The sequence below is a fragment of the Mastigoproctus giganteus genome, chromosome 14 (assembly GCF_048544385.1).
Source record: "Mastigoproctus giganteus isolate SK-2022 chromosome 14, ASM4854438v1, whole genome shotgun sequence".
Lineage (NCBI taxonomy): Eukaryota > Metazoa > Arthropoda > Arachnida > Uropygi > Thelyphonidae > Mastigoproctus > Mastigoproctus giganteus.
The window spans coordinates 66,074,799-66,091,410 of NC_143588.1; the positions used below are offsets into that span (position 1 = coordinate 66,074,799).

The following is a 16,612-nucleotide window of genomic DNA, read 5'->3' on the forward strand; positions in this document are numbered from 1 at the left end:
AGACTGGTGATGGTATGGTGTGTGTGGGGGAGTAATTATGGTGTACATTGGGGATCCTTGATACCAGTGGAGTGACATTGGATGTCCAAGGTTGTTTGAAAATTGTTTCCGACTAGGCGCATCCCTTCATAGCTGCAGTGTGTCCATCTGCGAATGGGTTCTTCCAGCTGGACAATGCGCCATGTCACAAGGCGAGAATTAGTTCCAGGAGAGAGCTCCTGGCTAAATTTTGGGAGATTAACTGAGCTCCCTTGTTAAAAATAAATAAATAAATAATAAAACAATAATAATTCGATAAAATTTAACAAACTGTTTTAACAGGAATGATCCTTAGTTGAAGTTCTTCTCGAGCGAGCTCTTGTTAACAAACGACCAGCACGCTCCTGGTCTTGTCCATAAGGGTATTGTCAAATTTTTGAATCATATCAACCTTGTTTTCACTGAAATTTCCTCTCACTGCATATTTTTATGTAATTTATTGATTAAAATATAATTATTGAATGTTTTATTTCTTAAGGTGCTTCATACTTGGCAGCTGGTGAGCACTGGATGCTGTCTTTCTCTTTGAAAGCTAATGACTGACGTAGCCTATTTCAGATGGCCTTGGTTAAGCTTGCGCTTAGTATATATCGCATATCTATTTCCCCCACTTAGTCATGTTTACATATTTTTGGCCCGAAGCAAACGAGGTCGCGTAATGTTTCATTTACCGTCAATTAAAAAAAAGAAAAAAGGTGGAGTGTTGATTAATCACTATATTCTTGCCGAATTACTTTTTGGCACGCACACACACTGCCGGCGTCAAAAAAGTTTGGACTACACTGAATATATGCGAACAGATATCGGTGTTTATTTCACCAGTTTTTGTGCGGAAATTTTTTTTTTTTTTTTTTTCACAATCAAACTGGCAGTTTTGTTATAATTCAGCGTGAGTTAAAAGTGAGATCTGGTTGCGCAAAAAGGTCCATAAATACAAAAATTAGTTTAATAAAGTTTAAGCAATATAGTTCTGCGGTATCCAGATCAGAGGATAATTTACAGGTAAAATAAAGAACAAAATACAGGTGGACGCTCGTGTAACCCGCAATTTAAATCTTTGTTTTTATGGTTGTTGTAACTAGTGCCAGACCAAGGTATTTTCGCGCCCCGGGCAGAAAGTTTTCGGCGTCCCTTTTGTTAAGGGTATATTATACATTTTTTTCCCCCCATGATTTGTAAAATTTGGCGCCCCTTAAAGAATAGTGCTCCGGGCAAGGTGCCTGCTAGCAAAAAAAAAATGTTCGGCACTGACTGTAGCAGAAAATAAGAAGTGGAGAAATAAGTTGGCAGTGGAGAAGCCAGAAAATGCCGTTTGTTCGGGAAGCAGTTATTCGTCTCCCAAAACCTAAGGCCGCTGTAGCCGAGTGGTCGGGCGCGCTGGTGCATAAGTACACGTGCCTTGAGTGACCCGGGTTCAATCCCGTGACTGCTGAATACGCTGCTGTTTCTTGTACCTTTCTCTACCTTGTGAACTCCTCTGACCGTGTGGCGTCCTGGAGTATAAACAGAAATCTGTCAAGCGATTTCGTAACAGCCAAGTTTAAAACATCAATTTTTAAGCATTGTCCGAAGGAACATTTTAACGGTAGGGTCATTTCAAATCGATGTCCAGAACAATTATAGTGGTTTCTCCGCTTGTCATCCGTTTGGTGAAGTGTGGGTTCGAGTCCCCTCGTAGACTGGAGGAATTCTAAGGACTTCTTCAATCGGGGCTGTAGCCGATTTCACAACGTGAAATCGGCTCGCGAGTACATACATAACATACAATGGCGCCATGTGGTTTAAGTATCCGATGCGCCTAAAACCTTACAATCACCAGCATTCGCGAGATCTGAATCTCTGTGATTACTTCCTATGGAGAGTCCTGCAGGAAAGTGTCTTCAGGAACAATCCGCATACCGTTGGAATCACAGCTGCTGTGGAGAGTATCTCTGAAAAATGCTGACTGCTGTTACTGTAAAGTTCATTCGATATCTATGAATGGTCTTCAATGCACAAGGGGTCACATACTGAATATGTTTTTGCTTGTATAATAAATTCCCATAAAAGGCTTTTAAAACTACTTCAACTTTTCTTGATGTTTGGATAACCTGTATCATGTAGGTGACTTCTTCCTCCTTGCATAGGGTATTCAGTAACATGAAATCGTCTTAAGACTACACAGGTTTGAGGTGGGAATATAAAAAGCTATTCAAGTCTGAAATATAATTTTAGAACTGCACAAATTTCAAGTTGCTTTCAAGAAAAAAAAAAGAGAAAACACTGTGGCGAAGAGGTAACTTGCAAAATGCAGATCTTTAGATCTTTTGTAGCCCGTTTAAGGGGCTTTCGAAATCTAAGCCCAGATCTCCAACATGTAACAGCCAAGGAGGCGAGACAAGTTAGGAAATTAGACAGCACAGCTGACGGATCAACATTAGTTTGTCAGCCTGCAGTTTATTTTAGAATGCTTGCTGAATCGTTAATTGCTGTATGCTACAAATGTTAGCAATCATAAAACTGGACCAGTGCTTTTTAGTATTTTTAATAACAGTCTATCCATAATTCATATATAGTTAGCGTTGGAAATTTTTACTTGTGTATTTTAATCATTAAATATGTTAAAGATGTGAAAACATCTATAGCGGCGCCTAACAATGGAATGTAAACGGAAGTTTAGCAAAGACGTCACACTAGCCACGCGACAAGTGTGACTTGAATAGGGAAATTAAAGCGATATCATACGGGGCCACGGTAGGCTTGTGGCAGCGTTGCTGGCTTGCTGAATAGCTGATCGGGGTTCGATTCCAGCACTACCCTTATGGGAATTTTCCCAGGGGCATTCAGTATTGAGTTTGGCGGTCTCAAACCGTGGTCGTGAGGTTTTTCACCGGGATTGACTCCGGTTTTCTCCTCACAACAGACAAACCGCCCTTCGCAACGAGGGGTACACGAAAATTTGATAGGGCTAGCGACGCGTGTAGAGTTAAACTCCGCAGCGTTTTCGCTGCGGACTTTTCTCTTGAGGGAAGGGGGTTAGTGGGGCAGCCGCGCCACCATCATAAGGTGGGTTGCGGACAGTCTCTTTAACAGACATGTTCTGCTCCTTAAAATAATGCATTGCATGCACTAATTTCGGCTGCAGCTAAAATCAATTGCTAGTGTTTGCACCTGCTGCAAAATAAAGTTCATTACAAAAGAAAAAAAAAAAAAAAAGGTAGTTAATGTGCGCAGAGCATTATATTTCAGGCGCATTAGCAAACTTTAATAATTTACAGCAAAACGCGCTACTTATGTGCCAACAGAGAAAATGAAACAAAATATTCTTTTGTTTCATTGGTCAATATATGAGGAAATGTTTCAGTCTATTGTTTCTGTGCAGAGATGAGGGAAATCCCTGGTGCCGTTTGACACTAAACATTCTATTGTTTCTACTTTCTAAGCGACAATATGTATTGATTTATCGTTTCCTTGTGGAAGTTTATTTTTGATCGACATGGGCTATGAGAGTTAAATAAAAATTATTTATATTTTATTATTTAATTCTTTGTAGTTATTCAACCCATCATCAATCATGTCAAGTGCTGAAAAGAAAAAGTGTCGACAATACCTGGATGAATATCTAGCTTATGGTTTTATTGAACGCCCATTCAACTCAAGACAGCCCATGTGTCTTATGTGTAATAGTTCTTTTTCAAATGAGGCTATGAAACCATCAAAACTCTTAGATCACTTAAAAAGGAAGCATCCTGATTAAGTTGGTAAACATATCGAATATTTTAAACATTTAAAACAGAATTTTGAGCAACGTAACACTGTTACTTCCTTATTTAAGAAGAACACACAAACAAATGACGATGGAATGATTGCGTCTTATAAAATTGCAGAAATCATTGCAAAAACTGGTATTGCTCATATAGTTGCTGAGACTGTTATACGACCCGCAATTAGAGACTGTAATTTCAACAGTGATGCATCAAAATCCTTCCAGTATTTTAAAAGCATTGCCATTGGGCGACGAATCGATGAGGTGTCTGTCAACGTTGAAGAGCAGCTAATTGACAAACTAAAAACGAGAAAATTTTCTATTCAGATTGGTGAATCCAGTTACTGACAATAAGGCCCTTCTAATGGCATACTTTCGTTATTTCGATGCTGATTGTAAATTGTAAGAAGAGATGTTGTTTGTAAAATCTATGGAAACTGACTGTACTAGAGCATCCAGTTTTGCTGCTGTAAAAACATGGTTTGATGAAAAACATGTACCATTGGAAAATTTGGTATCCTGTTCCACTGATTGTGTTACCTCCATTGTTGGAAGACATAAAGGTTTTATAGCCCACCTACAGGAAGTATGCCCCGAAGTGAATTTCTTGCAATACACTGAATTGTGCACTGACATCATCTAGTTGCAAAAAATATTAGTCCAGTTCTTTATCAATATCTCAGTATATTTATTAAAACCATCAATAAAATAAAGTCACATAGCAAATATGATCGCCTTTTCAGAAAATTCTGTGTTGATAATGAAGAACAGTATGTGAGGCTTCTTTTACATACAGAAGTCAGACGGCTTTCTAAAGGAAACTTCTAAAATATTTGTAAACCTTTTTGAAACGATAATTAGTTTTTTAGAAAGCGAAGGAGGCAAAGATTTAGCAATGGAGATCAACAAAAACAACATACACTATATGGCTTGGATTTTTTGAAAACTTATGAAGTATTAATTACGGCGATAGACTGCAAACGCGTGTTAAAAGCCATCACTGAAAAACTGGAAATATTTGAAAGAAATTTAATGAGAAAACAATTTCATAGTATGCAAGGATTAGCTGAAATCAATGGATCGCTTACCGAAATTATCTTAAGGATTATTCGGATCATTTGTGTTTTTTAAAAGGTGAAATGAAAAATAGATTTTCAGATTTATTTTCTTTTGAAGTGAAACCATGGATGTGATTTTGGGTCTGCTAGCGAAGAAATTCAAGAACTCATTGAGTTCTTCTTGAAGTTGTGGGGGATCAAAAACAACTAAACCTCTTTATCCAATAATGTGGTATGAAATGGCCAAAGAACTTCTTTGTTTTCCAACGTCTTATATGGGTGAAGGTGGGTTTTAGTTCAGTAAATAAAATATTAACAAAGGAAAGAAACAGAATTGATATATGTTCAAGAGGAGACATTACAATTAAACTTACTAACGTCATACTGAACAATGAACTTTTGGCTAAAAAGCATCAGGCTCAGGGATCGCCATTGAATAAAAAGTATTTTCTTGTTTAAATTTTCATATGGGGGGGCCGTTAGGAAAAAAACTGCCTAAAATAGCCCTTTACGGGGTGATAATTAAATAAAGGTCGAGAAACACTGCATTAGAGCAACGCAAAGAGATGATGTTTCATAAACGTTGTGTTTTTATAAGTAAAATTTCATAGAGTAAACAATCAATCTGTTAAACTTCATTAAAATATATATTTATCTTTTATTTATGAAAAGCTTGTTCTGGAAAATTCTAACGTCTAGTCTACCTTAACCTTTTTTAGGACTAAATTTCTCTGCTAGCATCAGCAGTTGTTTTTAAGTTCTTCAAAAATATTGATACGTTACTTTAGCATTAGTTTAATTTTATTTTATAACTGCTTTTCACTTCTTGATAAGATGCAAAAGATCGCGCATTCAAAAAAGGTTCCCTTTGCTGGTATTTGGGATAAACTATATGGCCAAAAGTGGTCGAACACACCTAGATAGATGCAAAAGATAAAGCTTCACGCTCCAGCCTATCTACTAGACAGAACACACATCAGAAACTCCAGGTTAGAGATATCCAAGAACTCCTTCTTTAAAAGATCGTTTGCACTCACGAACAAGTTTGATCTGGATATGGCCGTAGACCGGAAAGTTTCACAGAACTATTCGGAGTAGGTTGGCTGGTTGACGGATAAATTCAAGGTTTAAGATGTCCTCATCAATTCGTGTGTGTGTGTGATGATGATGTCTCCTGCAGTTACCCGCTCTCTGCGATTTTCCTAATGGCACTGGACTTATGATGTCAATAAAATACCTTTTTTATTTCCTTGATTTGGACTTTTCTCGATTGAAATGAACTTTCATTGTAAAATGTCTGCAATTTTTATGTTTTGTAGTCTTTATTCTGTTTTTTTTTTTACTTCTTTGTTATACACTTTAACTGGGTGCATGCCTGTTGTGTATATTATATGTTAAAATAAATAAATAAAAGGGTTTTAATTCAAACACCTAATACATAGTAGCGCCACCTTTGCCCTTGATAGCCTCACCCTTCCTAGACATACTTTATTAGAACTTCTGGTAAGTATCGGCCGGAGCTCCTCTTCATCAGTTTCAGGGACCGGTTTGGAATAGGGCCGCAGCATAATTCGGCACCCAGTCCGTCCTACATCCGTTTAGTGGGATTGAGGCCCAGGCTCTGAGCCGACCACTGCACACAAACTTGTTTTGCTGATACTGACAGGGTTCGTTTCCATAATACTACCACACTGCGCATAGTGGTCCAAATAGTTAGGTAGGTCATGGACTCCATTATTTCAGGCACTACCACTCTAAAGGCAGCATCTACACCCAAACACGTCCACCGGAAAAAAAATTATTTCGTAGCGAAATTCGTCACACACGCCATACATCCCTCTGCCACTGTTCTGGAGTCCAGGAATGTCGACAATACTACTCCAGACATTTCGCATTAGTGATCGCGATATTGGGCTTACGCGTAGCTGCCACACCACTGAATCCAAAGCTGTGCAGTTCTCTGTAGAATATAGATGGTTGACCTTCCAACGGACTTACCCTCTTTATGGTTCGCCAAACTTTCCGTGACCCTGAGTTTGCGAGGTAATATGGAAATAACATCAGCTACAGTAGTTTTTGGGAGTTTACAGGAGTCGCAGTTATGCTTACAGAATGATTATGGATGCGATATCCTACCACCATTCCAGGTTTAAAATCTGTAAATTCTAACCCCGACCCATACTGGCTCCTAACGTGCTGCTGCTGCCGCCCAAGGAGACCCACGAAATTAATATTAGTGTGTGTGATCCAATACGCATGCGCGGGGAACTAGTACCTCAGTGTACAATATTCATGTAGGGGTGTCCGAATACTTTTGGTCATATGGTATAGATGCAAATGATGGGTATGTTAATATTGTACACATATAGAACTGTTGTTGCGTAAAATGAACAAGACGTAAGTAGAACACATTAGTTTTATTCCACGTTGTAAATTTTACCTATACACTGTACATAGCTTCAAACAATGCTAGAACAAAATGGTATGATCACTTATACATCGGCACAGATGATATGCTTCGCCTTCTTTGTGGCCTCTCAACTTAATATTATGAGTTTCCATCACTGATACAACAGTTTAGGTACATTTATAAGTAGAGAAGGTTTACGAACTTTCCGTGCTGTACAAGTGCACAAAACACTTGTAAGAGCGTGCTTCAGGAGGTGTATAGTCGTAATCACCGAGTTCGTATTTACAAAGTAGGCTTAGAAATAGTTTGTATTAAAAACCTCGGATCTTACAAATGAGGAAGTTCACAAACCTTGCTCTTACACAAGTGTTATAAAACTTGATATAACTTGTAAATTATACCTGATAAAATATGTACAATTCCACGGATTATGATAGGACATCGTATCACTATTTGACTATTGTCCTTTTAAAGGAACCATGGTTGTATCTCGTAGACAAAGTGCCGCTTTTTACGTGGCATTTGTACTTGTTATGCAGGAGATTCGCTGAACACAGACAAATGCGTGGCTGAACTCGCCGAATAGCTATCAAAAAGAGACGACTTTATTAAATTTAGATTAAATATAACTCGAGTGCATTTTATTTAACTTGGGTGCATATTGTTAACACGTTTTAGCTTTATTTCGATTGCGTAACAACTTCCGAGTTCCGTATAATCAGATATGTTGATGAACGATTGAGTATTGAAATATTGAGTGGTTTCTCCGTCTTCTCACATCAGTATCATTTCGACCGTTAATCTTTACTCTGGTGCTAGAGGCCAGGAAGAAAATATGTTTACAGTAATTAAAGATCGAAAGGCATAAGTGACTCCCAGGTGGCGTCGTACATCTACGATGGTCGCGTCATTTTTAAAAAAATAAAAAATAAAAGGGAAGATTAAAAAAAAAAAAAAGGCTCGAATACATTTTTGTATTCCGAAGTGGTTCACAAAAAGTCGCAATATATAGATATATTTTGTTGAAGATGGTCTGATTATATGATAAATTCTGGCGAAGTAGTTGGGATAAACGCCCAGTGGCCATGTCACATTTTTGCGTATGATTGAACTGTACGAATTAGGATATGTCCACTTAAACTTCGTTCGCATTCCCTCGATTTTATTTTTAATGCATTACAGCCTGCCGTTACGTGAAGGATGCCATCCTGCACGACAAACTCAACGGTTTTCGAACTTTCCTGTTTGTTTTTTTTTTTTTTTTGTTACAATTGGCATTGTAAGCACTTTAAAATTATTAAATTAATTTTGCAAATATTTTAATAATCAAACTCGCAGTCATTTAGGAAAATATTTTGTAATTCCTAGTTTTCTACAAATTTCATTTCATTTCAAAGTTGTTTGCAATACTGCATCGTCAATTTTTTTTTCCTTTTTTTTTTTTTAAATAACTGCTTTCGACAAATTTAAGGGGTATCCTCCCTGATGTGAGCGATATGCTTATTAAAACCTTTTTTTTTTTTTTTTTTTTTTGTCAGGCAATGCGCAGTTTTCCGCTTTATAACGAAGTTTTTATAAGTTTCTAAATTACACAATTGAACTTATTGCGGGCTTAAGAGTTGCCCTGTCGAGAAATAAATTCTCGAGGCTACTGGATATAAATAATATGGTTCCTATTGACTTTGTTAGGTTCAGAACAGAAGCCTTTATTTTTGTTCCCATGATTTTAGAACGGTTAAAGAAAGTACGCTCCATATAACATAAGAATTTGTCAGCATATTTAGAACTGATTGTTCGCCATTAATAAATGCATAGTAATTAAATTGGGAATCTCGACCAGCGTATTCGCAAATATATATACATACTAGCCCCTGTTCAATTGAGGGGAGAAAACAAAAGTAATAAATAAATACATAAACGGGCAGGGGTTAAAAAAAAAAAAAAACTGCCAGTACCTTTTTACATTTAAATTATTCAGTTCATTGTGTATGTCAGGACTACAAGTCTTATTTCTCAAAACAGAGTATGGATTGTTTTGACGAACACTGACGCCTGAATACTGAAAATAAGTTCATTCCAACAGTACTTGAAGGCGTGTCAAGACTTTTTTTTTTTTTTTATCATCATCAAAAAAGCGTAACGAACCCTGAATAAAATTTACTATACATTGGCAATAATTCGGCAGGTATCACTATACGCGTTTTTACAGTATAACTAACACGTTCACAAAATATATGATATTCTTTCATATTTTTTGAGCATAAGTTTGGGATATGATTCCTTTCCACAGCATTATTATTATTTATTTATTATTTTTTTTAATGATCAGCGTTTCTAGGCTGTGCACTTATTTAACTTTCCGCCATTTTTTTTTTTTTCTTTGTCAGTATGCGTTTGACTCGCCTGATAATACATAGTTTTGACAAAATCAGTTGGTTCACATGCTTACGATAAATCGCCGAACATGATTTTATGTTTGTTCAAGATGAAACTTTGTAGATAAGTTACAAATCTAGCGGCGGCCACTTATTTACAATATTCAGCAACTTGTTTCACTAGTTCCGAAAGTTGGCATATGAAGGGGAAGACAAGATTTGTTCTGCCTCAGGTGCTGTCTGACCTACTTCCTTCCATAATTCATTGTTGTTGGTGTCTCTGAAGGATTAGGCTCTCTGAAGGAATGAGGCAATCGCCAATGATCCTAGTTTTGCTGAGGGCTATCAGTGCTTTGAGGCTTTTTTTTTTTTTTTTTTGTCCGTTAGCAACCCAGTTAGTCGGCCTCGATTTTGTGGTTCCTTTTCTTTAAAATGCACAGCTAGGCGCGTACTCGACTAGAAAACACACGCAGAGACAAAATTAATTAGGAATACGTGGATGCACCACTGGTGGCGCTTAATGATTACGTTACCAACCGATGATGCTAAAGATTGAACATATTGAGTGCGGTCGTGATGAGTGCTTCGTCCACTTTATTGGTGGTTTAAAAAAAGGGAGGTGAATTGGTGAGCAGAACGTTTTACACAGAATGCTGGCAAGTGTGCCACACTGTTAACACTAAGAGTTATTGCAATTGCTAATATAGATTGCCTAGGTGGACTGACTACTTGTGCGTCATACTACACAAAAAACGCCAGTAATATTATTTATTAGAGGACTGGTTAATTAATATAAAGTTGGTGCTTTATTTGGTTACTAACTTCGGGTTTTGAATGCTTTAAAAAAAAAGTACGTTTCGTTTTCCCATTTGTTTAACGATTACTCAATCTCTTCCTCTTTTGGAGTAGAGATAAACTGCAGCAGCAGCCAATTATCTTTTATGTGAGTATAACGGTTTAAGGCTGCATTTCGAAAAATAAAAGGGGGGAAAAAATATCTTGCTTAAAAGAGTCGTTGGTTTAAAATTTAACCCTATTATCAGTAAAATGTAATCAACGAACAAAATCTAAATACTCATTTCTGCATTCTCCAAAACAATATACCTTTTCTCTCCTTGTTTTTTCCCCTGGACCTGTGTCACGTAATGATATTCTGTAAATTACATTATTAACTGAATATATCGAGTTAAACGTATTTTCTGATAGGCCTCTGTTTCCTTTAGAAGCATTATTTGTAATAAAAAAAAAAAGACAAGGAGGAGAAAACTTAAATCCAAAGAGGAGATCCTCGTGTTTGCTTAAAAACCACTTTCACTCATGGGGTTATTTGCTGAGTGTTTCAGATCGCGGAACAAATTGCACGTGACAAACACATATTGGCTCACTGTCACAATCTCCTTGAGAAAAAACATACAAAAACAAATAAGTGTAATAAAACATGACCAAAAGAGATATGTAGAGCATTCACAAACATCCCGTGGTAGATATCTATGCTATCAAAATCACACAGACATTTTTTTTCAGTGCTCCGTCGACAATCGTATTACAAACTTTGATATGTCTTGCAAACTTTTAGAAAAAAAAAAAAAAAAAAAAAAGAAAAGAAAAACATTCTTCGCAAGTTCGGTTCACAAAATGTCACCGTCAGTGGCGACACATCTCCGAGCCACCGGACACAGTGTAACATCAAACAGTTTTTATTGCCCTCGAACCTGTGTAGTTATGATGTCGCCGCCTGGAGCGGGCTGGTAACAATGATGTCACAGCTGATATGTCAGACTCGGTTCTACCACCGGAAGAGAGAACATATCTTCCACAACGTGCGATGTCGGGGCCCTGTACAGAAAACTGAAAAAAGAAAAAAAGTGTAAGAAATACAGGGTTGTTTTCACATGAAAAATAAATAAATACATGCAACTTGCCTTTGTCTGCTATTTTACTGGCCTAACGTCCATCACAGCTATCTCTTTGAAATTTGTGCATTGTAATCGAGTGGCGACATCTATCGAGTGTATAATAAACTCAGGTTTACTGGGGGATGAGGTGTTTTCTAAAATAATTAAGAGAAAAGTAACATTCGTTGACGCCACACTGTATACGTAGTTTCTCGACATTTGAAACTATCAGATGAAATTTAAACACCAAGCCGCAACTACGCCAGTTATTACAGTTATAAATTACCTATGTCTGCTTTGGCGTCCAAGAATAAACACTGACTTTAATATACAGTGTCCCTTCGGGTTTTTTTTTTTTTTTTTTTGTGGGAGGAATGGGGTTGAGGCTCACTTTAACTCTATTAGAATGTTTATGCTTAATGCAGATTGAGATACATCAAGAAAAACTAATAAAACAAAACTGATATATTTATTTTTATTTAAAAATGAATACATTCTTGACATGTTTAATGTTTTTTTTTTTTTTAATTTTTTATTTTTTTATAACATCATCTGTTATAATTCTGGTCCACGAAACTTCAGAGTTTGCCACATGAAATTTCTTGGCATACCACTTCAGACCAACTGAAAGTTCAGTATCCGCATTGCAGACACCACCAAATCTGATTGTCATGCATATAATATCACTGATCACAGCTATAATTATCTTCAACCACATTTTCGTAAGACCTAAACTATCGTGGGGGGGGGGGATGCAAAATCCAGCAACTATCTGTTTCCTAAAGATTTAGGGTTGGAACAGCATTTTCCGCTCTGAGGAAGCAGTTTATACCTATATCGCGAAACATCAGTGCAAATCGCCAGCTTCTTTCTGTATTTAAAAGAGAAAAGATATCGATTTTTTTTTTTTTTTTTTTTTTTTGTAATCCATGGGATAGAGTGCTCCTTTGATTACAGTGTGTTTTTTCTTGTGTTTTAAAAATGCCTTTTAAAAAAATAGCCTTAATTACCAATTCCTGAATTAAAACTAATTCAGTAATTGGTCTTGTAATTAGGAATATTCATGCTGTTAATATTTTTGTCGTTAATAACAGGCGGCGATTTAAAACAACTTCATAGGTCGACAATCACTATTAGAGTGGGAAAAGTAACATCACTTAGTTTTTGAGAATGTGATTTCTTTATTTCATTAATGGGTGATACTAACTATATATGGTGAAAGTGGAGGTTATTGTTATTAAAGGGTTTTATGCACATCGGCAACTTAGACCATGTTGCGCTGTATATATTATCTGTTCTGTGGTCTGTTTGCTGGACGAACAATCCGAGTTTCCGGGAGAAAAAACCATACCATCCTCGCCTGAGACCGACTAACTCAGCCACGTTGTGAAAAAGGCCTATAAAATTCCTCACATCATTGACAATATTCGAACTCTAGTCTTTTCCATCGGGTTTGGGGAGAGGCGCCACCGGTGGTTTCCCATAACTCATTTGTACTCACGCGACGTAAACAGAACTCTGTAAATGACAGAAGTGTGGGTAGCGTGTTTTTTTGTGTTATGTTCTTCTGGCCGCAGCACCCCTAGTGGGACTGTACGTTGCCCCCCACCACCACTGAGCGGTAGCCAGGCAGTCCACTGTCTCTGGCAGGATCTTCTGAGTTTCCTGACCGTGTGTGGGGAGGACGGTGGTTATACCAATTGTACTACTCGCGAGGGCGTGAAAGGGGAGGGAGGAGAATATCTGGACATTTTCCAGACGGCACCGTCAAGCTTGAATTCTGTTTAAACTTACGCTTAGTGAAATTCATTTTGAACAACTGAGACTTGCAATATTCACGGCGAATTAAGCCTACACTCACCCATTATTGCAATGCTGCTATGAGTTGTTGTTCACCTTGCTGTAAAAAAACCCGACATGTTCAACGAATACAGCATTAATAACAAACAGGTCTTGCCGAATTGTATAGTATGATGAGTGGAAACCATCAATAAACGCCGTGATTTAACGAACTTTTAAAGTGGCTTAATTGTGGATGCCGGTTGTTCTTGTCTTTTCAACACTTACTACTACTGTAGAGATCTATAAGGATCAACAAATTAATGGAAAATATGCATCAATCATAAGTAGTGTAGTGATATGTTGATGGCTGTTCCATGCAAGGAGAAGAAGATTGGGTATATGGTGTGGACAAACACGAGGAGAAGCTCTAGAACTCGCTACACCATTTAGCGCGGTGCTATTGGTATCCATTTCGGAAGCATGATGGATCGAAACCTTGACTGGTTGTATTATAAGGACTAATACCCTCTTCACACTTCACTTTATCTAACACCACAGAAACAAGCGGAGCGTCGTGGAAACAACATATCTAAGTGGTCTTATGATTATGCAAATGGAATATCATAATCACAACCTGGAGGTATTTTGATAGGAATTCTTAGGACTTGATAAATGACTAACGGTGCCAGTGAATTACCTGACTGGCTAATGTTCCTCTGTTATTAAGATATAACCTTTTGCACATTTCTGCACCAGAAACGTGCAGATGGGTGTCAAGGAACTTTCAGAAGGTTGGCCTCTTTCTTTTGACCATATAACTTCTCTGGTTTAAACTCAATCGTTTAACCGTTGAAAGGGCTTTCCGAGATACAGTCGATCGCCATCAAAAGTCGAGAAAGAACGTTATGCATATAGCATGGCAAGCTGTTTTTCAGTTAGTGTTTCGTCATCTTGTGGAGTCTGTTGCCATGGCGTCACGGCCATTTTTACTTGTTCTCGGGAGACCTAAGACATTATTAGGTAGATGTAATCGCTGGAATATAATGACTGCAGTACAGCTTTTCCCAAAATTTCCTACGTATTTTTTATTAATGCATTTTCCTTCCTCCTCTACCAAGGTCCTTAATAAACTGTACTTCAAATTTACTTTTAACGTCTGATCTTCATGCGTATTATCAGTCATTTTCAACCGGGGAAACCTTTTAGAATCTTACTAATGAATTTCAGGCGTCTCACTAGCCAGGTGGGAAGGAGCAGTAGTGCGTAGCACACGCTTCTTGATTAGACCGGGGTTCGAGCCCGTCACCACCAAATATGGAGGATGCGGAAAGGTCAGGGAATGACCACCGCATATCCCCGGAGCAATATGGCCTTAGTTGCTAATGCTCCTAAAAACCAAAATAACAAACTAACAATAACTAATGAATTTCCACATCTTGACTAAATTTTGCAATGTAGAGAGTGGAGTCAATATAAACTTTTTTTTTTTATGTAAACCCCAAACACGAGAGGTATTACAACCTATAGTACTTAGTATCGTGCTTGGGTTGGAGGTTGAGAAGACGAAAGAAGACATTTGTTGACATTGGACTTGAACTTCTGTAGACTGTAATTTTCAGGAAATACGTATGAAGGAAGGTTGTTCCAGAAAACGGCAGTTGAATGAATAAACGAGGAAGATGAAAAGTTGGTTCTGTGAGTTTGAAGTTGAACAGTAAATGGATGTTGGCTGGTGGCTGCACGCATTCGGACTATTTTGAAAGAGAGAGCGGGAATTATAGAAGCCAATTTAGAAGAACAGTGCCCGTGGAAGTATCTGTAGAAGAGGCATGCAGCAGCAACAGTACGTCTATGAGACAGCGAGTGGAGAGACTCTGTTAGAGAGGAGTCATTCATTAATCTAACTGCCCTCTTTTGAATGGAACCAAGAAGCTTGAGAGAGGTTTTGGGGGCACCACCCCAGATGTGGGAACAATATTTCATGGCAGGGCGGATTTGCGATTTATACAGAGTGAGCAGCTGTTTGGAAGAAAAGTAACGCCGAGAGCAAAAGAGAAAACCAAGTTTTTTAGATGCAGAGGCAGCAATGTTTGTAATGTGCTTGTGCCAAGAGAGATTAGAAGTCAGGGTAATCCCCAAAAGAGATATATCATCTTGCCTAGAAATCGGAGTGTCACCAAAGATAAACATAGGAGCAGAAGAATCCTTTTTTGCGAGATATAAGGACTGAGTTTTAGAAGGGTTGAAATCAACTAAGTTGTCTTTGCCCCACTGGAGAATTACCTGAAGATCGGCATTTAAGGAATTGGTAGCAGATTTTCGAGAAGTTGAAGCTGATTGAGCAGGGTACGGTTTCTCAAAATGGAAAGTGGAATGCAATGTGCTATCATCGGCAAAACTATGGATAGGATTTCCAGTCAATGGAAGAAGGTCATTAATATACAAGAGGAAAAGAGTGGGGGAAAGAACTGAACCTTGGGGGACGCCGGCATTAGTGGAGAAGTTAGAAGACAGAGAGCCATCTACCATTACCCTCAGTGAGCGATCAGAGAGAAAACTGGATAACCAATTACTAAAAAGAGTTGGCAAACCATAAGATGGAAGCTTGTTTAGAAGACCTTTATGCCAAACACGATCGAAAGTCTTTGAGATGTCAGGAGAAATTACTTGTGTTTCACCGAACCTTTCCATTGAATTAGTCCATAAATGGGTAACATAAGCCAGAATATCACCAGTGGATCGACACTGACGGAATCCATACTGGCGATCGTTGATCAGACGGAAGGTTTCTAGGTAGTTTAAGAGTTGGCGGTTAATTGATTTCTCCATTACTTTAGAGAGAGTAGAAGTAATTGCAATGGGACGATAATTGGATGGGAGGGATTTGTCACCCTTTTTAGGAACTGGCTGGATATGAGCAAATTTCCAAGCAGAAGGAAAAACACCTTTGGAATAAGAAAGTGAAAAAAGGCGGCAAAGAATAGGAGTAAGTTCAGGAGCACAGGTTTTGAGAACAAGTGGAGAAATACCATCAGGACCTGGAGCTTTCTTAGCATCAAGATTCATCAAAATCCTTCTGATATCCTTTTGACGGAAGACCACAGGAGGCATTGAATGGAGCGTGTTGGGAATGTGGGAGGTGTTTTACCAAGATCATTAATACATGAGCTGGAAGAAAAACGGGATGCTAGCAGGTCAGCTTTATCCTTGGCTGAAGTGACAACAGAACCATCTGGTTTGGACAGAGGTGGAAGCAGAGACAGGCAAAAGTTGCGGCCAATAGCTTTGGCAAGAGACAGAATGCTCGG

The 16,612-nt window shown here is 38.1% G+C and overlaps 1 protein-coding gene across 3 annotated transcripts in view; it reads right to left on the minus strand.

Annotated features, from left to right (window-relative positions):
* Window positions 1-16,612, minus strand: part of LOC150075188 (poly(rC)-binding protein 3-like) — a 739,881-nt gene that overhangs the window by 31,747 nt on the left and 691,522 nt on the right. For 2 of the 3 annotated variants that reach the window (XR_016547921.1, XM_090389202.1), the window contains one exon: window positions 11,231-11,475. The exons of the other annotated variant lie outside the window; for it this stretch is intronic. Coding sequence is in view for 1 of the 2 variants with exons in the window: in XM_090389202.1 (XP_090245328.1) it covers window positions 11,388-11,475 (88 nt within the window). In the remaining variant the exon portion in view is untranslated. Of the gene's footprint in view, window positions 1-11,230; window positions 11,476-16,612 lie in introns of those variants that run through there. 3 annotated transcript variants of the gene reach the window in all.